Source organism: Dryobates pubescens, chromosome 2 (assembly GCF_014839835.1).
Source record: "Dryobates pubescens isolate bDryPub1 chromosome 2, bDryPub1.pri, whole genome shotgun sequence".
NCBI lineage: Eukaryota > Metazoa > Chordata > Aves > Piciformes > Picidae > Dryobates > Dryobates pubescens.
Window position 1 is genome coordinate 32,706,579 of NC_071613.1, and position 27,479 is coordinate 32,734,057.

General features: G+C 38.6%; 1 protein-coding gene across 1 annotated transcript in view; it reads left to right on the plus strand.

Moving 5' to 3' along the window:
* Positions 1 to 208: 208 nt before the first annotated feature.
* The window catches only part of OLA1 (Obg like ATPase 1), a 100,582-nt gene continuing 73,311 nt past the window's right edge, over positions 209 to 27,479 (plus strand). The window contains exons 1-4 of the mRNA XM_054174376.1: positions 209 to 298; positions 606 to 706; positions 2,228 to 2,371; positions 11,358 to 11,485. Coding sequence (XP_054030351.1) covers positions 606 to 706; positions 2,228 to 2,371; positions 11,358 to 11,485 — 373 coding nt within the window. The 5' untranslated portion in view covers positions 209 to 298. The remainder of the gene's footprint in view (positions 299 to 605; positions 707 to 2,227; positions 2,372 to 11,357; positions 11,486 to 27,479) is intronic.

The window sequence follows — 27,479 nt, forward strand, 5'->3', positions numbered from 1 at the left end:
CCGGCTGCAGGTAATAGTTAACGCTTGCGAGCTGTAGGGGGAAAACCCCAGCGCGGTTGGCTCACTGTGCGCCGCGCTCGCAGCTGCCCGCCACTCGGGCAGCTGTCTCCTGCCGCGTAGACAGACCCCCGTGCGCCTCGCTAGCGCCGCCCTCTCGGGGCGACCTTTCCCCTCCTGCCGCTCCCGACCAATGAGCGGCGCCGGCCCCGCCTGTTCCGCCGGCGTGTCCTCGTGTACGGGGCCGCTCGCGCTTCTTCCTCTTCTGCGGGGGCCGCGCAGCCCGGCTCCGCCAGCCGAGGTGAGTTAAACCCAGCCGAGCCGCGCGCTCTCCCCTCGCTCAGGCCTCGTGTCGCTCGGTCGGGCCGGGTTGGGCTGGGGACGACAGGGAGAGTCGTTGGGGCCAGGCTGAGGGGCTGCCGGGGCCTGCGAGCGGCCGCGCCTCCGGCTGGCAGCGCGGGGCAGGGGCGGGTATTTTTCATCGGCCTTTTCGAGGTGGAGGCCCCGCCTCGACCGCCGCGCTCTGCCAGGAGGAGACGGGTGGAGGGTGAGCGGCGGGATTCGGGGCTGTCACGGTGCCTTAAACGTGCCTTGCTCTGTGCTTTCAGATGCCCCCGAAAAAGGGAGGAGACGGAGTTAAATCGCACCCGATCATCGGAAGATTTGGGACGTCCCTGAAGATCGGCATCGTCGGGCTGCCAAACGTTGGGTAGGTGGTCAGGGGAGCCTGGGGCTTGGGCCGTTGGCGGGGTGGAGGAGCAGGCCAGCGCTGTCCGCCAGGCCGAGGCTCCTCGCTCTCCCGGAGTTTGCCTCTGCTGCGAGTGATGTGACATAGTTTCTGGGTGAAGGCAGGTGCTTATGCGTGTGTATTCGAGCTGATGGGTGCAATCTCAGTCCTTTCTGCTCAGTCACAGATTTAAGATCTTTAGGTTGAACCACTTACAGGTGGAGTGATGTAAAACATTGGGTAACTGTGAAGTTAGTTTGTAGAAGTCTGGACAAGATTACAGAGAAGAACTAAAAGAGAAAAATGCCTTAACAATGGCTCAGTTTTATAAAATACTATGTCTTTTGCATTTTCTTATTTCCGCTGCCTTGTATATGTAATACACGTTTTTATGCAATTGCATAGAAATTCCTTTTACATAGTGTTTTTTTTGAGAGACAATTGTGTGGAGGAAGGGGTTAATGATACTGTAAGTGTCATTAACAGTAAAGAGGACTTCCACTTTTGACAATTCTTCGGAGTTTATAATGAAAAAAGTTGTGTGAGCTACAGTTTGGGGGAGGTTTTGGAAGATGTATAGTTGTTCTGTGTCATGCTTCTCATCTATAGTTATGACTCCTCAGAGGAGCTGTACTTAAGGCACTTAAAAATCATGATGAATTACCTGGAGATTACCCTGTGTGAAAGTACTTGTACTAATTTGCATATCTTATTCACTAAGAGAAGTTCTTAGCATTGTCAAACTTTATATCTTAAAAAAAAAAGGAGGGGAAGTCTTTGAGCATATCTCAGCGTAAGTACTGCTTTCTCATCTTTCCATTGTCTTCCCCCCCCCCCCCCAGAGTATAGATAAGTGACATACCAGAAAAGTATTAAGTAGCAGTAACATTTTATAACATGTCAGTGGGGAAAATAGCATTTTTGCATCTATATTGTGATGTCACTTTCAGAGAAAACTGTGACTGAATTTTTGCAAGTTTGGTAAGGTAGAACTGTATCTTCATATGCACAAAAGATTACTTGTAATTGATTCACTGATGTAGTTTGCTTTCCATGCCCTTTCTTTACTCTTTTGATTATTGCATACTGCTTAGATACTAAGTTGAAGTTGTGTTAATATGTAAATAAGCCTGAAGAAACAATTGTGTGAAGAGCTGCCGAGTGTGGGCAAAACTAGTTCACTCAGAGTAAGTTTCAAACATCCTTATAAGGCTGTCACTTTGTGCTCATGGAAAATGAGTAGTGGCCAGTAGAACTGTACTTGCTTTTGACTTGCTGGCTGACTGCAATATAGTCACTCAGGGGAATTTTCCAGTGCAAAGAAGAAAGTTATGTATAATTTGGTTTCAATGGGACATTCTGTTTGAATATTTGAAAGTATCTTGTACTAGAATCAGAGCAATGGCATTGAAGTAAATGGGTGGAAGGGGAGGTATTTCAGTCCATCCCTTTTAAATGCTTCTGATTGGAACTTCTTTAAGAATGTGTGTATTTCATTTATAGGAAATCAACATTTTTCAATGTGTTAACAAAGAGTCAAGCAGCAGCAGAAAATTTTCCTTTCTGTACTATTGATCCAAATGAGAGCCGAGTACCTGTGCCAGATGACAGATTTGACTTCCTATGCCAATATCACAAACCCCCAAGGTAAGTCAAATTCTCAATACTTCTCTTCAATGAAGCAGCTAAGATAGTATTGCTGAACCTAGAGTTTTCATGTAAGTTTAATGCAACTCTAAGCTTTTACTGATATCTGGTTTAGAATTTGAAATTTTGTAGGTATATGCATTCTACTTTCCCTCACCGGTATGACCTTTGTAGCATGAGAATGAGAAATCTGGGAGCTGGTAGTCATTGCATTAGTTGGTGCTTGGTGATCTTGACTTTGAAGGTAGTGGCTCCCAGGTGACTTGGAGTATCTTCTGAAGAAGATTGGAAAATAAGCAGTAATGGACATATCTAACATGTCTTGAGGTTGCTCATTTGTAATATTTCCACTCCGTATTTTGTATCATTCAGAATATTGTGTATGCTGCAAGTAGTCAAACAAACATCTACTAACATACCTGTGTTCTCAGTCTTTTCACATTAGGCTTCATGGTCAGCTTTTGTACCCTTGACTCTTTTGTAGGCTCTGGTACTTGTTACCTGGTATATTCAGAGATATTTCTACAATGCATTTCTTCTAATAGTGTCCTTATTATTAATTTTATCACATCAGTGTTGTGGGGTTTTTTTGCTATGGACTGTTTCTGTAATCTGTATATTCATTGTGGGAAGTGATTTTTGCTTGAACAGCAAAACTTAAGGTCTTAAGTAGACACTTGTGACTTTGTTAATTTCAATTTGCAGCTACTTGCAGAGGTATCTGGGATAAAGTGAGTGTGTATGATTCACAGGGAGAATTAGCATACATGTCTGTGCTTTTGTTCGGTGTTTGGGCCTCAGTTTTAGAGCCAGGTCACACCCACAGTTATTCACTGATCAAAAATCCATTCATTAACTTAATTTTCATGTCTGAACAAGTTACTTCTAATTCCTGTGCACTTTTTAAATATTGAAAAATGCACTAATATGGAGCTATTTGTTTAGGTGGTTTGTTAAAACATCTTGTTTTTCTTGGTTAAGTGAGTACTAAGTATACTTGCTACTGCATGGGTCATAAATCAAACCTGCCAAATTTGAGACAAAACTTTTTGGCTGTGGATTGTGCCAGAGTGGTGGTGTGACTTTTAAGTTTTTTTGACAAGTTGTAGCATTGTTGCTGCTCTTGCCCTGTCGCTTAGCTATGACTCAGTAGTTGGCTTTTGGCCATCTATTCTTACAAGGAGTGCTAAGATGTTAAATACCTGTATGCGTGTTCTCTGACTCCCAACTCTCTCTGGAAAAAAAAATCACCTTTAAATATTAATAAAAATAGTGTATTTACTGAATCTTTATTCAGCAAGTAAACTGCATTGGATAATAAAGTGGGTATAAATAGTAAATCATCTTTCATTTGTATGGTGTTTTGACTTTAAGAGAATATTTGTTACTGAAAATCGATTGATAAGGGAATTGGTGAGTAGTTAGAGCTCCTGAATTGGCTTACAGTGCTTATATCATTGTAACAGTAATAATGCAGTGACAAATTGGTGATGATTCAGTAGCAGAGTAGACCGAGGTAACTTGTTAGGGTGGTTATGCTTCTCTGCCTGAGAATAACTCAGGAAAAGATGGCTGTGGCTATGAAGATACACAACTGAATTGTAATTTAAATTCCTAATTTTCTCTTGTATAGTCTTGATTTTATTCTTCATCTTTATGTAATATGTACTGTGTTAATTTTCTACTTGTTTGGATTAGTAGATGTAATCAATCTGTGCGTGAATAATGTTTTATAAACAGTGAGTTCTAGTTAAATTAGACTCTTGTCTAGCCTCTAGATTTTGCCTTTTAAAATCTAAGGCATTGAGTTTTTAATTTCTCATATGTTACGCTTAGTCATCATGTAACTGAAGTAACTGTTGGGAGGTGTTACAAAGAAATGGGAGACTTGGCCTGTAACACATTGTAGTTAAGACAAAAGTCATCTTGCTTTGACGCTTGTTGTGAGAGTGTAGTGGGACTGGGCTGGCAGTTGCTGTCTGTCACTGAGCTGAGATTGCTGCTGCTGCAGAGAGATGGACTCTTGCTGAGAATATTTCAAGTGTGAGTTTGTGGCTGTTAAGCCATTGGAGGAAGAGTTGAGCTCTTCAGGTACCATTGGTTGCTTGGAGATGCTGTCTCCAAAAGAAGAAAACCTCAGCTTGCATGGGACTGTCACATGATAGGCTGTACTAGAAGCTGAGTGGTATTGTTTAATTGTAAAACAAATCATGTAGGCAGCATGATTTAGAGATTATTGTGTAAAGATAAGTCTCTGCTTAGTAGATTAAATTATGCTGACAGAATTTACAATATGTGCTTTTTCTCTTTCTGCAGCAGTGGATGATGTATATGACTGTTTACAATAAGTAAGTTCAGTCATGCAGACTGTACACTGAAGGTGGGCTCTAAGAACTTCTAGTAGAAACTGCTGTGTCACTGCCAAATGAATTAAATGAGCAGATTTCCATGAGCTTTAATGTTACCTATTGCTTGCTTGCTGGTGTGAATGAAATTGTGGGTATTAACAAGAGACCTTAATATATGAAAAACAATTCTGAATGCTTGTTATTTTAAAGTCTCAGTATATATTCTGTTACTAACTTACGTATTTGAAATACTTATTTGTTCTAAATTGTGTATGATATTCAGTGAAGACTCACATTTGTTACATTGTGCCACATGCAGATTTTTCAGAAAGGAAGGACTATTGTTTTTTGTCTGCTTCCTACCCCTGTTACCCCAGCTCTGGTAGTTTCAGCCAAGATTTGACAGACTAATGATTGAATTAGTTCCGGTTTAGTAATTGGGAAGATAATATTTTCTTTGGACTGACTCAGCAGGTCCTAAAGTAAAACCATACATTTTATTTTCTTCCCTTATTCTGTGACTCTTAAGCAGGTAGCAGAGGATGAGATCTGCTAATTCCAAAATCGGCTTTTCCAGAATGGAAAAGAAACTTCTTCATCTCAGTAGGTAGCTTCTGCCTTGAAAATTGGAACTTTGAAGCCAGAAACAGTTGTTCTGCTAGCTGCAGTTAATATTTTAATGGGACATTGTGTGTTTAGAAGTGATGGGTTCCTTACGTGAAAAAAAACCTGCCTGTAGCACAGATAGTAAAAGCTTTAATAAAGCTATTCTTGTGCCTTTTTTTTTTTTTCCTTAATCACCTTAAGCCAGAAACATTTTTAGTTTAAGTATGTCCAAATGATGTCATTTGGACAATGATTTGTGTTGTAACTCAAAATCATGAAAGCCTCTGAGTATATATAGACGCCAAACTTAGCCCACATCGTCCTGCTTACTACCACAGCTGTAGTGTACAGTGCCTGCTCAAGGGATGTGTCTCAGTAGTGACATTTGATTCAAAGCAGTGTAAGCCTAAGCTGTGTTTTAACTGTAAATGGGTAAAGCTGAAGGACTATATTAGGTAATAGTAATCAACTTGTGTAAAAACATTAATAAAAAATGAGGGTTTAAAGTCTGTTTCTGCATCCTCCTCTGGTTAAAATCAAAAGAGATTATAAGCAGGAATGAGTAAAATTTGGGTAGTTTGGTTCATCCTTTCTCAAGCTACCAGATTCGTGTAATTCCTTGTTTGTTTTCACCTGTAAGCAGGTGTGTTGCCTTGTGCATATGTGTTCACAAGACACAATGCTTATTGCAGCCACAAACATTTCTATCTAACTCAGACAGGTTTTCATCTATCTTGGATGTCCTTTTCAAACTTAAACTTTAAAGCAGCCTTTGTTACCATCCAGGAGAGTATATAAAGCACCTCTTCAGCTTTAGCACTGTCCTGTGTACTTCAGGAACTATGTTGGTTTTTGTCAGCAAATTGGTTTGTTTGTTGCGTTATAGATTGCTAAAATGTATGTGTTCAGGTTTTCAGTGATTAAGCAATGGTTAATGAACTAGATCTGAGTAACTTCCATGTTGTCTAGGTCAGGAAAATCCTGTGTAATATTAAATAAAGGTTTTCTTGAACTTACTGTAGGGTAGGGTACTCAGGTACTTTATCAAGCTTTGAAGTCAAAATTATGTAATTCATTGTTTGAAAGCAGTACTTAGAATCTAGATCAACAGTGGGACTTTTGAATGACATTATGTGGAACTTGCTGTAGGCTTACAAAGAATATTTATGTAAGTGATAACCACTTGTAATTCCAGAGTGAAACACAAATAACTTGGCTGCGTGTAACTCTGGCATATTGGCATCTGTAAGAGAATCCCATATTTTTTAGAAAACAACTGAAAATTGGCAAGTATATTTTGTATATATACTTCTTCCTTTGGTGTTACTGAGCTTGCCTGCTTTTCAGTTGGTTCTGAGCCTGCGTAAATCAACTTGGCTGTGATGCTTATTCCAGCATTGCAAATGAATTATTTGCTAGCAGTGAGTGAAAAACCTCAAGTAGTGGTTACTTGAGCCATCTTTTCTGCCTGGTGAGAGAAGGCAAAATTTAATTAGTTGTATTTTGTTGGTGTAATAACTTACTGAATAGTTTGAGAATGCAGGCATTTGATATACACGGGACACTGAATATGTATCTTAATCCACACTGAATCTTTTACCTTCTTACAATTCATGTAAGTGAAATCTAATTAGCAGATTTTTTACTTCTGGTTCATGTGCTATTGGGTTCAAGTCTTGTTTGTCAGTACCATCGATAAAATGCTATTAATGAAATTGTTCTTGCACAGAAATTAATGGGGTTCATCTGAAGTACCTAGTCGTTCAGAAGCCAATTCCTTTAATTACCCTGTGAGATACTTTGCTTACTTGGGTCAAAACTGCTTGTGAGATTGACTTCAGAAGCTGTAATAGGGAGTACAGTCTTCTGGAAGAGGGAGGGATTGTGAACTGTTCTTTTCTGTTTGGAAATGAGCCAAAAGTAGTGGTGAGGACAAACTGGAAGTTGAATGGCTTTCTAAGAAGTCACAATAAATGTTTTCCTTCTACGTTGCCTCTTTTTACTTCAGGTTATTTGTGAACTCTGAATGAATGACTCTTACTTAAATTATGTGAGTTTTCTGCTTTTAAAGGCAGAAATGTCTCTGCTGGAACCAGGAGATAGATGAATAGCACTTTTGACTTGTCCAGCTTCCCTTTTCCCTTTGGTAATTTTATCCTAGTATTGAAGAATCTGGCCTTTTTTTGTATGTGGGATCTAGGATCAAGTAGGTCTCTCAAAAGCTGAGAGAAATTTATTGAATTAGTTGAATTAATAAAAAATGAATGTGCTATGAGATTGTCAAACATTTGGAACTTCAATGAAGCTATTTGGTATATTTCTAGGCTCTCCTGGTGGCTGTGAGATTTCAGTAAATTAATAAATGCTTTAGAGAAGTTATTGGGGTATTGTTTTCATTGAAGAGAGATTGTGGAAGCCTAGAAGAGTAAAAAACCAAGGAAAGAAGCGGAAATTTGGTTTTTTCAGTCTGAAGCAAAGCTTCATGTCTATGTTGCCTCAACAAAAAATGCCTTTCTCAACAAAAAAAATTAGAAACTAGAGAAATAAGTATGTGCCTCTTCAAGTTTTTGGAAGGGAAAAAAAAAGACAACAAATTGCAGATACACGTCTGCATTTTAAAAGAACAAAGGTAGTGTTGCATTGTACTCCTCAGGACTGTACTGAATAGGTCTGGTAAAGAACTCCTCTCGCCTGTCTAAATAATTGGTTTGGACAGAAGTTTGAAATGAGTTGATGAGAAATGGGCTGCCTTCTCTGCCAAATGCATAACCCTAAGGATGCATAAGCCCCTTATTCCTGAAAAAGTACTGTAATCACTGCACTACAAAACTGTAGTTTCTTTGGCTGATTAAGTCTTGTGCTCTTTGCATGTTAGCTTGTACAGTCAAGGCAGTATGCTAGCACAAAACAGCTGTTGCTGTGAAGGGGGTTAAAACCCCCCCTTGGTCAAGTATTGTGCTTAAAATATGGAGATACTTCTGGATTTGGTAATCTGTTTCATACTATACATTCCTGGGACGTGCTTTATGGTAGATTGGTGTTGCACTGATATGTACAGATGATAAGTTGATGCCACCTGTTCCTGATGATCATTTGCGGCTCAGTGACATTATGCTAATGCTGACTAACGGGTCTTAAGAAATGGATATTAATCTGTTCAGAGGAGGGAATGAAAAAAAACAACAATCATCTAGTTAAGTCTTCCACACTTAAAAGAACTAAAACACACTCCATTCTTCACAGTGTTTTCAGTTTGTTTAGTTTCATAATGTTTACCCTTTGCCCTTCAAAGCATAGGCGAATGTAACTAGTGTGTGCTTTTTCTGCTTTGCTGTGTATTCATCTTTCTATGATGAAAGAGAGATTTAAGCTTGGGAAGGGCGCTGCCAAGCACGGGCATAGTTTTATTTTGCCTGTAATGTTAGCTTTGTGGTACCAAAGGTGAGGGTGAGAAAGCATCCTTGAAAGCCAGATACTCATCTTCAAATCTCTTCTTACATTAGTCAGTTGTGAAATAAATGTGCTCGGGTTTCCTTTCCACTGTCTGGCAAATGAGATTTTCTGGTGATAGAGTGATCTATCTGCATATGAAGATACTGTCTTGCTCTAAAGTGGCATCTTTGTAGTGAAAGTGTAGTGAATTCTTCTGATGGTTGGCCAGGAAGTAATCCTTCCAGAATAATGAGAGTGGAGCAAGAAGGGGGTCATCTTTAACACTACCTTTGTTTTTCTTAAAACACAGTTTAAAATAATGAACTGCTTTAAAGAGTGGTGTTTTAGTATCTTGCTGTTGATTTAATTATGTGTCAAAAGCAAGGAATGATACCAATTCTGTCTGGGTTCTATCAGGCAAAATGAGTTGTTGGGTAATGCACTGAGTTCCTCTTTTCAAAGTGTGTGTTACTCCTGGTAGTGTGTTAACCTTAAGGATTTGCTCTTTCTGCTTGAGTTCATGTAATGGTAATTTAAAAAAAAAAAAAAAAAGTTTGCCAAGAAAACCATAGGGGAACAAAGAAATGACATTTTGCAAAGCTTGTGTACTTCAGGATGGAGCTGTATTTATGTTCTTTCCACTGCATTCAGCAGTGTCAACTTGCAGTACACAATGTCTGTCTTCCCAAGGATGAGCCCTGGGTCTAGTGAAGCTGAAAGCTAAAAGTCAACATATGTTGTACCAGAATTTAAGTAATTCATTCTACATTGTAAATATTTTCTTGCTTCTGTTTTTAAATTCATTCTTCTGGGTATTGTGTTCTATTTGTGCTTGTTTATAAGTGTATCACAAAGGTATTAATGACATGAAACATGTAATTAAGTTCCTAATTTATTACACTTGACAGGTGTGTGACCTTGAACTCCACCTTGGCAAAGAAAAAGATTTTGTTCACATCTTGTATTGTGAGATTACCTTACTCAAAAGAAAAAAAAGAAAAAGAAAAGAAAAAAAAAAAAGAAATAATTTTTGTTGGGGAGTGTTAGAGGACAATCAAAAACAAAACCAGAAAAAGATCTTTAGCTTTCAGGTCACCACACTTCCAGAAATACCGATGTTGCATAGTAAAACACTCTAATTGATCATCTCTTCCCACATTAGGGAGATAACAGAGGCAGCACATCTGCTAATATTAAACTCTGTGTTGTTCCATTTGCAGTCAAATGGAAATGGGACAGGATTAAAAAAGCAAGTTGGAAACTTTTGTTCTACCTAAGCCCATTGCTTTGAGCAGAGAGAATGATCAGTAGAATGATCTGTATGCACAGACCATATAAAGGTGCTTTTAGTCACCATGTCATCACAAAGTTTTAGTTGTTAGGGGTTGTGTGTGGGTTTGGTTTTTTTTAATTAATCTAGATTTTGAATAATAATTTGCTTTAGAATATACTTGAAAAGATCAATGCCTATTAAGTTATTCACTCATTTAAAAACAACTTGAGAGTCTGCACAGAATAAAAGGCTTGCAGTGTATAAGTAGCTATGTGTGTTTCCCATAGTTCTAAAGACTATTTTTTTCTGTGGTCGTTTTGTTTGTTTTTTGTTAATTTGAACTTCATGTCTGTTCTGTTATTGATATATGAAGTGTCATGTAGACATGTCTGCTGACCCATTGCTATTAACTATTGTGAAAAACATCATAGCTGGCTGTTAAAATTCCAGCTTCCTTGTTTTCTGCTTTTTTTTGCAAATTACTTGCCATAACCCTGATCACTGCTAATTTTAATCACCACTATATTTAAAAAAAAAAAAAAGCCTTCTCTTCTGAGAAAGTTGCTTAACTTACTGAACTAAACAATAGCCTTGGAGGTGTTTGATAGCATAGTGATGGCCATGTATGTCTTATCACTTTGGTACTGTGTTGTTTGCTAGCGATGACTGGCTTCATGCTTCAGCGTTCCAGGCCTAGTTGATTACTTGTAGAGCTGTATGATTCCATGCTTAGAAACTAGTTTACTGAGAGAATTGGGATTGTTCATCCCAGAGAAAAGAAGACTTCAGGGAGACCTTATAGCAACCTTCTAGTATTTGAAGGGGGCCTTTTTACAAAGACATGTAGTGACAGTGGTGGTAATGGCTTCAGACTGGAGGAAGCTAGATTTTAATTAGACTTTAGGAAGAAATTCTTCACCATTAGAGCAGAGAGACACTGGAATGGGTGTCCCAGAGAAATTGTGGAGACTCCAACCCTGGAACTGTTCAAAGCCAGGTTGGATGGGGCCTTGAGCATCCTGGTCTAGTAGGAAGTGTCCCTGCCCATGGCAGGGGGTTGGTGCTAGATGATCTTTAAGGTCCCTTCCAACCTAAACCTTTCTATGATTCCTTTTATATGGTTAACGACAGAAAAATTAATGAATGGTTGATGTTTTACATGGAAGGAGGGAATCTTGTCTTGTGTTGCACATTAAGTAAGGAAGAAACAAATCATGTATGATTAGTTATAGAAGAGTAAAATGTTGAATTTTCAGGTTCTGGATGTATTGTGCAAAAGTTTGGGCTAATACGCTTCAGTAATGAAACTTTGGCTTTTATATTTCAGCAAAATTCCAGCCTTTCTGAATGTGGTGGATATTGCTGGCCTAGTGAAAGGAGCCCACACTGGACAAGGCTTGGGAAATTCCTTCTTGTCTCATATTAATGCCTGTGATGGGATCTTTCATCTGATGCGTACGTATACTTATTTATGTGTTCTTTTTGTAAGAACTATGGAACAAATATCCATTACAATCTCAACTTTCACCACTGAATTCAAACTCATCAGGTTTTGGGTTTTTCCAGCCAAGAAAATCCCCATATAGCAGGTACATCTTTCATCATTACCATTGTGCTGAAGACTTTAAAAGGAACTGAGCTTTTGAAAGACTGTTTATTTGGCATTGTTTGTTGTTGTTGGTTTTGGTTTTGTTTTTTTTTTTTTTTCCCAGTACTGCATGACAGTTGATTTTTCTTTTTTTAATAGTTTTATAAAGGGAGAGGAATGGAATGTAATAGTAAAAGGCAGTAGAAAATGAAAATATGGACTTGGTAGCAAGCTATAGGGTTCTGGTCCACACAGGGCAAGTCTGTCTTCTTTCCTTTTCCTGATTTCCATATGATTTACATGGAGTCTTGAAAACCCCTCCCACTTTCATCTCTGTTCAGAACGCTTCTCAGTTAGATGAAAGGCTTTTTTTATTCTGTCTTCAGCTATTACCACAATACAGAATAGACCTTCAGAATCATATTAACAGCATTTACAAACTTGGCACTTGAAAGCTTGTTTAAAGTGCATCTTGGTTTAGAATATACTTTGAGTGTTGAAAAAGTTTCTGGTCTGTAAAGATTGAACTTCATTTTGCAAATTTGAGGAAACTGGACTGCTGTCTTTTGGTTGGCCATTATTATACAGTGACTGGTAATGAAAAGCAGCAGAAATAATTTTTTTTTGTGGTGAGGGGAGTAAAAGGGTTGGTGTTTTTAGTGAGCAATGTGTTTCTAAAACAAACCCCAAAGGCACGGAATATTATTGTCTTACAGTACTGATTTAGATACTTAGAACCCTTGTTGCCATGAGCTTGTTTTTCGAAACATATCTATACAGAGCAGTGTACTGATGTGCCTCTATATTCTGCATTCTTGGTGAATAGGTAAGTATGCCACCTCAGTCAAAGGCAATTTATTATGCATCAGAAATATCTAGACACGGATTTGGTGGAGAGTGCTGGTACTATTTCCAACCAAGGATGACAGACTCTGAGGAATGCTATTGTGTTCTTAGGCTTATACGATCGTAAAACAAGATGTGCTTTTGGGACCATTGGCCTTTTCTAAGATGATCTAGTACCTACAAATTTTCTATAACTGCTTATGCATGTGTGGGGCATCACTTCTCCTTTGAAAGCTTGTCCTTATTTCTATTTTATATCTAATACTCCTATTTTCTATTAAAGTAACTTAACACATACATTAAGTGGAGTAGAAAACTATGGGCTACTGATTGTAGCCAAGCAGTTAATAGTATTTTAAACTAGACATTTTTAAAAGGCAAGGCTAGATCCTTACTGGGTAGAGTGAAGTAAGTCTTTTAAACTTGTGCATCTTTTAAGAACTAGTGTAGCCTTCACATTGACTTAATGTATCAGTATGTTTTAAATATTTGTAACCTCCCAAAGACCATTGCTACAGTTTCCCTTGAAAAAAGGCGGGGATCAGTTTCTGCATATCTATTGCTCTGGGATTGTAATTACTGTTTTGCCTGGTGTCAGTTGAGAACAAGTGATAAACTCTTTATAGTTGCGTTGTTTTGATACTTGTATCATAAGTGCTCGATAAGGAACATATTAATGTATTGGCGGGTGGAGATGGTGCTATTTAATCTAGATGTTGAATAATCCGAAGAATTTGTGTCAGGTAGTGATAATAAGGGTTAATAAATACCATTTGTATTTGGTAACTGAAAGGGGAATGAGTTTATCGTGGGTTTTTAAACTGTGAATATTTTGTATTAATGTCAATTTCTTCTGATCTAGTCTTGCATTTACTTGTGATGTGTTTTGGTTTATTTCTAAGGTTCTGAATTGTAATGGTTGTGAAGTTTTTGTTGCTATTTTTCTTCTTTGGGAGCAGAAAAGGTAGTGGAATCACTTTTTGAATAGCACTTTTTCCTTTATCTTTTTAAAATCTCAACCTTGCCTTTTATGTTGCTCTTGCTAGATGTTTTACCTAGAATGCAAGCTAGTGATGAATGGAAGAAAAATCCTGTGTGTTGATTGTCCAACAAACACAAAGATTTTTTAAAATATTACTTAAGGATGATAATAATAATAAAAAAAAGCTAAAGCAAAATGTTGTGGTTGAGATATAAACCTACTTTGCAGGGGAAACAAAAGTGCATACTAGTTCTATTTCCCTTTTTCTACAGTACTGTAAAAAGATTTGGGTCTAAAAGCTAGTAATAACCCTCTGGTAACTTTGAGGGAGAGCCTGGAGTTTGTACAGTTTATTTCATATTGTAGAAACTAAATAAACTGTTTTTGCAAATCCTTAAACTTTATAGAGCCTGAGAGTGTGAAGGTTATTGCATTTTACCATAGTTTGGCCTAAGTTCTTACTGGGCTGTGTGTCTTTAGGAACCAGCACCCTGAGACCATCACTTTTCATTTTGGCAGGTAGGCACTGAAGCTCTGCAGTTGTGTAGAAGCTGACTTAAGAGGAGCCCAAACAGCTTGCTCCTGTTAAAAGAAAATAGGGAGTGGACTGGAAGGTGAGGCTTTGTGTGCCATTAATCTGGAAAGGTGGTATTGTTGAAGATGAAGACAAGATGAGAATGATGAAATGTTCTTAAGGTACACTAGGAAATGATCAGGGAACTGTGCTTTTTCAAAGCATTAAAAGTTTAGTGTTTTCACTAAGTTTTTGTTGATCTGGAACAAATTTTCACTTTTAAACACTCAAATAATTGTTCCTTGTCTTTAGGGTGGGTGCTCTAGTGTTGCCCATATTAATGGCTAACATGTGAAGCAGAACCCTTTGGAGAACTGATCTTGCTTTATTGCTGGATGCCAGGCAGAAAGTCAGAAGCAGATCATTGTGGGGTTTGTGCAGCAGACTTCAAGGTCTGCATGTGTGAGTATATTGAAGAAAGGTTTGTGAGGCTTTGACTTACCTTGGTTCAGTTGGTATTTTTGCAAAAAGCAGTTGGAGAATTAACTAACTCAGGTTGTATTAAGGGAATGTTAAACAAGCAGCTAGCTAGGATTGGAGAGCTTTGGTTGAGTATGAGGCGGCAAACTTTGGGTATGTCACTGAAGGTATTTTGTTGTTGTCCTAGGCTAAAGGTTTTGATCCATTTTTTTTATTCATTGAGAATGTGTTGAATTGTGTTTTCTTTAGCAAAGAAGCTTTGTTTGTCTTTTAGCTGCCATAACAGAATTCACTATTGTTACCTCTTTGTGTTATGAGGACAGTTTTGGAGAAGATTGTGCCTATCAGTTTATGCACCATAGGGTGCATAGGTGAGCTGCAGCTGTAGTACTCTCGAAGTAATTACAATTACATTTCTCATGGAACTGTGGAAGTTCTGGGTGGCGTTTTCCTAGACTGTTTCTTCCACGGCATAAAACTGAGGAAATCCAAGATTTATTTCGCTTTGGCTATTTCTCCACTTTTCAGTTTTAAATTAAGTAAAGTACCCCAACCTTATGGACTTTCAGCCTTCAGATTTACATACCCTAGATATACTGTCACTTTCCTTAGGAGACAGCATTCATTAAATCAGTGCAAACATTGTTTTTATGTTTAAGGCATATTTTAATATATCTAAAGAAACAAAACTGTGTGAAGGGTAGTAGGTAAGGTAATAGGACAAGAAAAAGAGCAGGTAAGTTTGTGTTGAGCACCACTCTATTTTTGTACACGATTGGTATCAGAAGTATTGTCTTAGCTCAGCAAGCAAGGTGAGTAAGTTTTCCTATACAGAATAGAGCAATACATTCTTGGATTTTGATACTTCCTACAGATTCTTTTTTTTATTATTAAAGTGCACAAACTGAAAATTGATTACTGATGTTTAAAATGAACCATATGATCTCAATATACTTAAAAAAAACCCTAAATTTCAGTGGTTATCCTACTTTTGAAGGGATAGGGGTATTTTTTTGTTTGTTTTGGTCAAAGCCTGTGATGAAAACCTCAAACACATATGCTTGCTTGCTTATTGGCTGAATAAATGTGAAAATTAATTTTAAAACTGCTTTGTGCCCTGGTTAGTGACACTTACAGCATTAGTACCATAGTAGCCTGGCACAGCTTTATTCAGCTCCAGAGTTTCACTGTGTTGTGATTACAATTTGTGAAAAGTTAATAAGGCAAATGTGATAATAATAAAAAGAATTATTAATGTGAAAAATTGCCAAAAATGTCCTAATAGGTTTGGAGAATCCCTGGTGCAGTATAGTATTTGACTACTACGGGAGACTGCACAAGAACCTTGCCAAAAGGACGAGTCAGACAGAATTGTGTACAAAGAGGCAAGATAAACTAATTGCAATGAGTTCCACCCAAGCAGAGGGGTGCTGCTGCTGTATGTTAGCCCAGTAAGGCTTTTGGGCCTTCTTCCCAGTATCTCACAGGCTGTCCTGGGGTTTCGGACTCTTAGACAAATAGTTTGTTTCAATGCCTTTATGATGAGGTTTGGTTTTGCAAAGAGGGCATTTAGGCTGGAAGTGACTTACTGCTGCAGGGCACAGTGCTCAGGGTCTTGGCTCACCCTTGCTTTGTCCCTTCTGCCTGGCAAGACACTTCTGTCTGCTCCTGGGCTTTTACTGAGTGTTACTGCGAAGGGCACTTACATCTTTCTGGGTAAACCGAGGCACGACACAGATTCTGAGTTGCAGGGCAAGGCTTGGCTTTTCAGGCTTGCAGGGTAAGGCTCGTGCCTTCTCTCCCGGGTCTTAGACAAGGCAACGCATCACTTGCCTGAAATTCTATTTGGCCAATAGGGCAACTGAAGCAAGCAGAAGAGTTAACTAGTAGAACGGGATTCTACCTGGTTGTGACCATAAAAGGCAATGACACAGGCCTAGTCTAGGAGAAGCATGGCTAGTGCACGTGCTCTTTTATCATAAGGGGAAAACATATCCCTTGTTTACCAGACTTTCTGGTGCCCAGGTTCTTTTGTCCTGTTCCTGCATTTCCTGGCCCAGGAGGTCGGTGGGGAGGGAGGGGGAGATCATGCCAGGTCGTGTTCTGGGTTGGTATTGGGCCCATTTGGCCCCATCACCACACACTGTAATTTGAAACATTTCTGACAGTTCTCTTTTTCATGTTTCAGACATACTATGGTTTTAATTGAGGCAGCAATGTTTTCATGGTGGCAGAAGGCATGGTGTTTGAAGATTGTAATAGTGTTTCTTCCCAAGTTGCATGGTTTTAACTACCTTTCAACTTCTGTGGTAGATCTGTCAGAAGTACTTGTAGAAAACTGATTTCTTCGTATGGTGGCCTAAAAATGGTGATTTTCTTATAAGTGTAAATTTATGAATTGGTCTTAAATAATGCTTTAATGAAGAAAATGGTAGATGTCAGTATTTAGTCTCTGCTACAGTTCTGTCCAGTTTTTGAATGTACTGGATGTTAAACAGCCAAAGCTCTTCATGTCTTTTGAGTTTGTCTTCCCACTGATATCCCCCAGTCTTAGTTTTCTAGAAAATATGTTTCACATTTTTCTCTTGTTTTCAGCTTCTTTAATGAAATCCAGTCTTTCTCTTCAAAGTTACAGAAATTGGAAGGAAATTTGTCAGTAAAAGTACCTTGCTATCAAATGTTCCTTTTTAATAAATAGAAAACCTTGGAGTTTGTTGCCCTATGTTTGAAGTAGGGCAGGCAAGCCTGGTTTTTGTGGAGGAAATTGAGGGGTCACCTGTATGCCATTGCCTGCTCCCTCAGTCCTGCAGGGCAGTGAGAGACTTCTGTGGTGGGTGGCATGTTGCTGGGGAAGCGCAGGCCTGCTCTCTGCCTGGAAGTGCACTGACTCCACAGCAAGAGGAGCCTTTTAGGGACAGGATGAGGAGTTTGGTAGCTGATAATGCATGAAATGTTGCTCCTTGTGACAGAGTGAAAAAAACATGAAGCTAGGTAAACATCCCCTGCCATCTTACGGAAGTGGCTGGTATGGCCAACATGAATTGGTTTCTAAAAAGCTTTTTAATTGCTTTTACTCTAGTGTTATTCCTGTTATAAGTGGAAATGTTTACTATGACCCCTGGTTCTGCCTCCTCCTGGGTTTTAGGTAGCTTTAAACCAACTTGCTGTAATTTAAAACTCAGACATGAATTGTGTGAGCTGAGTCTGTTTTGTGTGAGTGGAAGAGTTGTTTGGAACTTGCAGTAATGCTGCTAGCATTTTGATTTGACCATAAAAATCAAAGTGGTAGTAACCAAGTTATTTAATTAAATAAGATGCACTTTCTGTTCTGACTTAATTTTTTTTTTCCTTACAAAAATGTGTGTATTTTCTGTATTGAGATGCTAATCCTTCTGCAGCTTGTACATGTTTGAGGCATGATACATTTTAATGTTTGTTGGGTTTTTTTTTTTTATTCCTCACACATTCACTAAGAAGAAATCATACCTGGTGATTGCTGCTCCTGGAAGCTGACTGCTACAGAGTGGAGGCATATGATGTTATTACTTAGCTACACTCCACTGCACTAGCATTTCAGTGAACAAACTGAGTCGCATCTCATTACTTCAGCATGTGTATTCTGTGCTTTGGGAGCCTTGGTGGCTCTATGCAGCTGTAGCTCAGCTGTGTCATTTCTGGTATCTGAAAGTGCTTTTTCATCTTTATAATGCATCAAAATTCACGTTGAAATTATGAAAACATAGCTGTCCTATATAATTCTATTGTCTTCAGAAATTTTAGTGCAGCTTTTTGAAAATGCTTTGAGTTTTTTACATTGCTAACTATAATCAGCATCTGTTAAAGTTGGGGGTGCTCATATCCAAGCACAAACATCTCACTCCTAAGCTGCAAAACTTTAGAAGTAGTTTGCACATGTTAAATTTGTTAATGTTACAGAATCAAGATGTATTTCTGTATGCTATTGAGCAGATAATAACTTTTATTGAGATTTTATCTTCCTCCTTATTTGCAGTTGTGGTAACTAAATCTTTAATAAAATATTTGGAGTAGCTCCCAGTTCAGCTAAACTTTCAATTAGCTTACAGTGACTTCTTCGTATTAAAATGAGAAATTGTGAAAGCTTTCAAACTAAATTGCTGTTGTGGCCATGTGAGTCATTTAATTGTATTAACCTAACGCTTGGAGGTTTGGATTTTTGTGTTTAATGTTTTTTTTGTTGGGGATGATTTTTGTGTTCTTGGGTTTGTTTGCTTTATAAAAGACTGTGTTGTGATTCTGGATAAGGCTGTGCATTGGAGATTTTCTGTTGATCACAGAGCTCTGGAAATGGTACTCCTCTACCCTATTTCACAGTATCACAGTATAACTAAGGTTGGAAGAGACCCCAAGGATCATCGAGTCCAACCGGTCTCCACAGACCTCATGACTAGACCATGGCACCAAGTGCCACGTCCAATCCCCTCTTGAACACCTCCAGGGTCGGTGACTCCACCACCTCCCTGGGCAGCACATTCCAATGACGAACGACTCGCTTGGTGAAGAACTTTCTCCTCACTTCAAGTCTAAACCTCCCCTGGCGCAGCTTGAGACTGTGTCCCCTTGTTCTAGTGCTGGTTGCCTGGGAGAAGAGACCAACCCCTTCCTGTCTACAATCACCTTTCAGGTAGTTGTAGAGGGCAATGAGGTCACCCCTGATCCTTCTCTTCTCCAGGCTAAACAATCCCAGCTCCTTCAGCCTCTCCTCATAGGGCCTCTCCCCAGCCTTGTTGCCCTTCTCTGGACACGTTCAAGTGTCTCAATGTCCTTCTTAAACTGAGGGGCCCAGAACTGGACACAGTACTCAAGGTGTGGCCTAATCAATGCAGAGTACAGGGGCACAATGACCTCCCTGCTCCTGCTGGCCACGCTATTCCTAATACAGGCCAGGATGCCATTTGCCCTCTTGGCCACCTGGGCACACTGCTGGCTCATGTTTAGGTGGCTGTCAATCAGGGTATTCATCACCGAAACTGAATTTTTTATTAATAGAACTATTTATGTGACAATTTCAGAATATCGGATTGCAAAAAAAAAAAAAAAAACCCAAACCCACCCTGCAGTAATTTGTCTTGGGCCATCTGTTACCTGCCTTTGAATTTTACCTCTCAGCATTTAGATAGTAAGGTTGGCTTGAAACAGAAGGGAGGCTAATAAAGATATTTCTAGAGATGCCCACAATTTTGCTTATCATAAGGTTTTCCTCACATGAAAAGAAAATGCTTTTGTCACAAGAGAAGAGGATCTTTTAGAGTCTGTTTAGCTTTATATTACTTCAGATATTTTGTTGTAGATGCTGCAAGCAGAAGCAGCAAAATCCTAGATTTCTCCTCCTTACAGTGTTTTTGTACCTGCAAGCAGAAATGGATTGCTCTTGTAACGAGCACAAGCTGAATCTAATCAGGCCTTTGCAACCCTCTTGAGGCTGTGCCACATTCTGTGTGGTAATGAACAAGACTGGAGAAAATGCCTTCTGAAAACAGATGAAGTTAAGTTCTGAAGGAAATAATGTTGTATAGAGGAATTCTTTATGCATAGAAGTCTTCCCCTTTTTAAATAACATGAAACAGACAAAAGGGAGAACATTTGAATAAAACCCTTTTTTTTCTTTTGGGCACAGAAGTGAGTTTGAGGCAAAAAAACCCCAACCCACAAAGTGCCCAATAAAAAAAGTATTTGTCCTGATTTTAATTCAGCTAGCAGCTGAGTCCCAGCAGTCCAGTTACAACAGAGGGGTTTTCTCCTGCTCCTGGTAGGCAAGGAGGAAAGGAGCTGCGAAAGCCAAAATGTCAGTTGAGATAAAGATAATTTACTACTTTATTGCAGGGATATCAGATTACACAAAGGGAAAACAAACAATAAAACCAGGAGAAAAGGCACGGGGTACACAGCAGACAAAACCACACAAACTGCTGCCACATGCAACCCAAAACAGGAACAAAAGGGGTGAACCTCAGCGTGGAAACTGGGGAAGAAACACAAAAGATCCAGAACTGGAAACTTTTCAAACTATAGAATGTATTACAGGTGACATAAACTCTGGGCAACCCCTTTCCTGTCATACAGTGAGCATGGTATCAGCTTGGTGTAAATACATGATCCAGTTTGCTCTGTATCACTGTGTAGTGGGGGGAAGGTAGTCCATTTTCCCCCATCCTCTGCCTGTCCTAGTGAGGCCAGTCAGCCTAAATGAATACAAGGAACTATAGTCTTGACATAAAAATCTGTTGCAGCTTTGGAAGGCACATGTAGTTGTCACTAGTGTCATTGTTATTCGGAGAGATGAATAAGCCTCCCCAAATACATGGGTGTGAGGAATAAAAAATTACACATTGCAGAGTGCTATAATTTTTATCCCTGATAATCAAATAAATGTATCTCAAGGATGTGCTTCTTCAAAAAGGGTAAGATGAGAGCTGTAAATGTTCAAATGTTACTGTTACTGATCAAAAATTCTAAACTTTGTTTTAAATTGAGCTTTCCTCTTGATGTCACGAGTCATTTTGATTCTGTACCACCTAGGAGATTTCAGTCTCAAATATTGTGAAGTCTGTAATTTTAGTTAATTACTTATGCTCATTGAGAAGGAAAATTGTTGTTCTTGCATTCTTTCCTAGCCTTTATTGTAGTTTGATAATACTAGATTTGTAAGTCTCATGCTAATTGAAGTTACAATGGATTTTGTAGCCCACTTTGTCATTCCTCTTTAGCCTAATATCCTGTGCCTCTCTCTGTCCAGTATCTTTTTCTTATCAGAGTAGATGAAAACATAAAAAATTCTTGTCTAAAGGCCGCCACCCTTGCTAGAGTAGTAGCATCTAATGTCATTCTATTTATAGATGGAACTTGTTAAGTTTCCTCAGCAGGGACTTAAAGCTATGACCTTGTAGGCCAGAAACAGGAGAGCTACCTACTGAGCTACAAGGGCAATCTCTCAATTCTAAAGAATACACAGAAAATTTCTAATATACTGTACTGTGAGTCATAAAGTACTTGACCAGTAAACCCCCCTTCCCCTGAGAATAAAGACCAGGCAGGTTATCTTTACTGAGTCATTGCTATTATTTGACTACTTCTGTTACAGTTCTGTGTTTCATATGGTGGTGTATAATTGCTACTTAGGCAATAGAGATGAGACTTAAAGTGTTGGGGTTTTTTTCTGTAACATGTAAAAGAAAGTATTAATGTGGAGTGAGTGTGTTCAGGTGATTATTTGGAAACACCTGTTTTAGTGGAAGCCATCATTTATGGTGTAGGGTATCTTGGCTTTAAGACAGTGATAGTTTAATACTTCATAAGTAATTCTTTGTTGTGCCATGGACTCTCTTGAAAGCTTGAAGGAGAAAATACTGCACAGTTGGTTTGTGTGTGGTGTTTGCTTCCCACTCCTGCCTCTGGTTCTAACATGATATATGAAAGACTGTTTTCCTTTTCCCTTTGGTTGGAGGAAGGCCACCTGGGTAAAGGTAAAATCAACAATACTTATTAAGAATTTGCATAAAAAAAGAAGTTAAGTGGTTGTTTGTCAGCACACTTGAATTAGTTGCAGTGATTGCATCAGAAAGGTAAGTGGTCACTAGACTGAAGGTGTCATACCTTAAGATGTAGAAGGCTGCTTTCTCAGAAGCAAACACCTCAAAAGGGACTGGGAGTTAGGGATTTTATTGTTGTTTTTGATGCAGAGTTTTAATTAAAACTTTGGAAACAGAGAAGTGCTTCTGAGAGCTTACCTATATATAGATGTCCATGTTCCCTAATGCAGCTGAAGGCATAGACCTGTGTTGCTTTTGGGAGGAGCAGAGTACAAGTTAACTGTTGATGCTCAGGGGTTCTTCATCGCTGTCCCTCATTGCTCCAGTGTTTAAGTATAACAAGTGAGTATGCAAATGTCAATGTCACATGAGCTGATTTAATCATTGCTGAGGCTGATGTGAAATTATGTGATTTCATGTTAAAATAGAAAAGGAGCACTCACAAAAGTGATGGTGATGTATCAGCTGTGGGAGTGGTGGCCTCCAGGTGAGGGGAACCAGTATTTTGGCTCCTGCTAGAGGTGCAAGTAGTAGAGCTTTTAGTGTTTTGAGGCAAGAGACCAAGTTTCTGTGAAGATTTTTCTCTTTCACTAAATGGGAACTTAAGTCTAAGAATCTTAAGTAAAAAAATTTGCAATAGCAGTAATCTAGTTGAAGGAGGGATGATGTATTTGAGCCACTTATGGAGAAGTGTGTCCGTGAGCACAGAAAGTGCTCTGTTGTGCTGGCTTATTTTATTGAACAGAACTTTGTCATGTCGTGGATTGCTGGACATAGGCTCTTCGTATTTATATTTGTAGTAAGTATTAGTCTTACAAGTTGTTTTGAACACTTCTAGTGCTCTGCTAGGTCTTCTTGCTTTCAAAATGTATACATTAAATTCTCTATTGTTGTCTGGATTTCTGGTACTGGTATTTCTGTGATGTATGTGTATGATAGTGCTGTGACCCGAACAGTGGAGTAAATGCTGCAGATAAAGACCATGAGGAAGCTGGCTCTGGGTCTCTTACACTGGCTTTAAGTTACCTATCCTAGACAAACTGAAAAAGGCACATAGCTTAGTTAAGATACGTAGTTGTAAGATGTAATTAAAATAGACTTATTTTTCTTTTGTGTCAAGCAAATCTGTCTGGATTACATGGGGTGTCTAGAGTACTTCCTTTTTTCTGCTCATAGTCCCATAAGTGCTTAAAAGTAGCTGGCATCAGTTACTGTATATTAGAAAACCAAAGAGTGTATTTACCTGTACCAAAGGGCCTGCTTTAGGAATTGCACACAAGCAAAAGCTCCATACAGAAATCCAGTTCAGACGCAACATTTTTCGGCATATGAGACTGTTTAATATACTGAGAGAAAAACCTTGGGTTCAGTTCTGTTTCAGAATTGCTGTTACTGGAGCAATTGCAAGTTTTCACAATGACCAAAATGCCACTTCTAGAAAAATAGGTGTCTGCCCCTTCCCAAGTCATACTTTGTGCCTAACTTCTACATTGGGTAAGTGTGTCTTTCAGTAGCTGAAGCAGTCAACCTCTTTTCTCACTTACATGTGCCACTTTCTCCTGTGCTATTGGAACTGACTGGAGAACCATGTAGTAAATAAAGGCTTTTGGGTTTTGAAAATAACCTTATTCTCCATATTCTTCTTGCTGAGTATTTTTAGAAAGAGGTTGTTTCTCTAATCAGTTTTGACATGTTGTCTACCTCAGTGTTTATCCTTAGACAGCAAATGAATTTTCTGAGTACTAAGCATTACATGGTTTATTTATTTTCTGTTAAAGTTGTTTAAAAGGCTTTATAGAACCAAACACCACTTCTTCCTTCTCTCCCCATCCACCTCCACTTGGTCGTACAGGTTTTTCTTCCAATAACAATGATGGCAGATAAGATTCCCTACCTCAAGTTCACTTTTACTAGTTAAACTTTTAAAATATGTTTGAGCATAGGTTTGCATTTCAGTACTTCCTGAGATAGCTGTTATTGAGATAACAGTTCCTTGAGGCTTATTGTATATTTTTATGCCCCAAGCTTTGGTAATTTGATGTGAAAATTGATGTTTCAAAACTAAATAACAGTAGGAATGGGAAGTCAAGTGTGTGAAAGAGTTGCATGAGGGGGGAAATGTATAGCTACAAGAATCTAGGCCGCCTGAGATGGATTGCTTGCTTTCAGAAAAAATATGGAAAGAAGCACAGGGAGTCTGAAAGACAGGCAGTGTAAGACTCTGGGTTGAGATGCTCTGCACTGCTGTGAAGTGTCATAAAGCAGGAAGGTTAATAAGCGAAATTGTATGTGTGTATATACGTAGTGTCCAAGACAAAAACATTGGTGTGTCACACTTTTTACTTGTCAGGGTTGGTATGATAAAATTGCCTTGCAGAGGAAGAAAAAGTCTAATAGGTTGGTATGCGCATTTAATCTGTCCAAAATAGCAAACACTAGAATGTTTGAATCATAAGCAGATGGTTATTTCATGGTTTAATTACAAGAGACAGAATATAAAGATTGGTTTGGTATGCTTATTGCATTTTTTCCTGCTCAACATATCTTTTAGTTTTTTTAATGTAACTACATCAGTCAATAGTACTCTAAATTTTTCCCCCCAAAAATCTGAACGTGTATCTATGGTGTTTTTTAGCTTGCCTGAAAGTGCTTTGCTCTTTGCGCCAGGGGAGGTTTAGGCTGGAGGTTAGGAAGAAATTCTACACAGAGAGAGTGATTGCCCATTGGAATGGGCTGTCCAGGGAGGTGGTGGAGTCACCATCATTGGAGGTGTTTTAGGAGGAGACTTGATAGTGTGCTTGGTTGCATGGTTTAGTTGATTAGGTGGTGTTGGATGATAGATTGGACACAATGATCTCAAAGTCTGTTCCAACCTGGTTTATTCTATTCTAAATGCAAGTGTGATGTATTATCCTGCATTCTGTGTAGTGTGGACACTTAATTATTTATTTATAACTAATTGCCTTGTTGGACAGCGCAGTATTTAGAAAGAAACCGACATGTTTTTGTCATGCCGCTCTTGGCCCTAAACTACATTAAGCAACAACCCAAACATCACACTTTCAGTTACAGACTCACAGACCTGAAAGTAAAAATTTCCTTCTAACTGTGCTTACAATATTCAGCCATTGTTTGAGATGGATATAGGAGAGATGGCAAGAAAATATAAAAATTCTTGTCTTAAAGTGATTTAATGTCTATACCATAAGTCACTATTTAAATATTGAGGGCTTTGTGTGATTACAAAGCATTGTGAATGTAGGCAGAGCTCAAGTGGATGGGATCCAGAACCTTACCTCAGTTTCTGCCTTTATTGAAATAATGGGTATTTTTTCCCCTGAGCCCTAGTTAATCTTTGTAGTTAGTGTGTTGAGCTTTTATTTGTAGAGATTGTCATTATGACAAACGTAATACAAAATTTTTGATAATGAAGAGTTAAAAAGCTCTCACTGTTTTCTTTTTGTAAGCCACCTGTTGCCTTAGATGTGTAAGTATATAAATTTGAACAAAGTGCTCATCACTTGTCAACCATCAGTGGCAGCATAAAAATTACTTGTGTTGCTTGCTTTGCAAGAAGTTCTTTTGTGTTTGTGACATCAGCTTTGTTTTATACAATTAAAGTGTTACACGCTAGAATAATCTAAATTGCAACCACTAAATGGTGATGTAGTTGTTCTTCATAGAGCTGAATTTGTTTACTGGTTGTATGCGGTTATTGACGAGTGTTTAACATGACATGTCCCTTTTTCCTTGAACAGTCTTTGGAAAAGGTATTTTTTTTGTGTCCTGTTCTTGTCTCCCACCCCCTCCATTCCTCCTCCCTTCTCCATTATGGCAGGCTTTTCTTGTACTTTTTTTAACAAGTAGGTATAAATGCCTGTTAGACTTCAGGGTTGTGGGTTGGTGTTTGGGTTTTTTTTTTTGTCCCCCCCAGCTAGGAATTTAATGGCACATGATGATATTGCAGTAATGATAAAAGACCTGCAGTAAAGTGATCTGGACTGCAGAAGAGGTTTTGTTCCATTATGAACACATTTTGATATGAATGGAATAGTTTCAGTTTGCAGAGTTTAAAACAAAACCCAAAAGCAAGCCCTGGTTTTGATAACACACAGGGTTTTGTTATTCTGGCCCTGCACTACTGATGACTGTGTAGATACCTACTGAAAGACTTTCTCTGTTGGAAATATCTAATCTGTGCTGTTCTTATCCTCTGTTATTGCTGTATTTTTCTTATTTACCTGTCTTTCCACCCAAAGTAAATGGGGACAATTCGCATGTGACGAGGTTATGATTTCTTAAGATGTTTTCCTTGTATTAAAACATATCCATTGCTATAGAAATTTGTGGAAAATAAAATTCTGTAGCTTTGGATAAAGGGTGGGGTTTGTGGAAAATTCAATAAAGGAGGCAAAATGAGTATAGTTTTTCTGTCTGTTAAGTATGCAGTAGGCTTGTGCCATGTGGCCTGAGGAACGGAATAACGTCTTTGAAATTTCCATGCTTTATATTTGTAGCAAATACATGACAATTGTAATTCTATAGTAATTTGCATATAGGAGTTGCCTGCTCTACTGGATTAGTGATAAAATCTCTGTGGCTGCATATTAGTTCTGGAGCATTAAAGGCTGCCTTTATGGTCACCCTTCATCTGTGGGCTGGAAGAACTGAGACAGGAACATGTAAACTCACCTTCTCTATCCTTTCACATAACGATTCTAGTAACTTACCTTTCTGAGGAATATTGCAAGTTAGGAACTGCTTGCCCTCACAGCTCTTTTTTTTTTTTTTCTCTCTCTTTTTTTTTTTTTCCCCCTCTTTTCTTCCTCAAACATCTTCCCCATTATGCTGATGGCAAAGTGGCTGCTCATGTGTTCCAGCCACTTTGTATAACTCCAGTGGAATGATGCGTCTGTTCATATGGGTTACAACTGGGATAAAGATTATTGAAGCTTGATACTAAAGTTCATAAAAAAAGATATCATGATGTTGGCAGGTTTCTTCTTATGCTAGTTAAAGTTTTACAAGAGAAGGGGGAAAAAAGTAATCCTCCAATCCACAAATAAAAATAAAAGTAGTTTAGAGTCAAACAGTTACTACAGCACTGTTCCAACAATAATCCTCTAGTGATGGGATATGAAAAGCTCTAAAGGCAAGCTGAAGACCATGCAATTGCATCTGTACTCGTATAGTATCTCTTCCCATGCAGTGGCGCTGATAAGGATATGATTATTTTAATGCTCGTATTTCATGATTATGTTTAAACTGAAACTTAACAATAATCACTTTATCTTAGTAAAGTTTTTTATTTTATTGTTCTATCATAATTCTAAGCTGCTATCTAGTAAATTACTGATTCTTGCACTTACCTTTTCACATGTCTTCCTGTAGTTATTTTTCTTGGAATGTGTGTGTAAGCAAATAGGAAGAGAGAATGAACGTGACCTAAAATACTTGTATATACTTTGCAA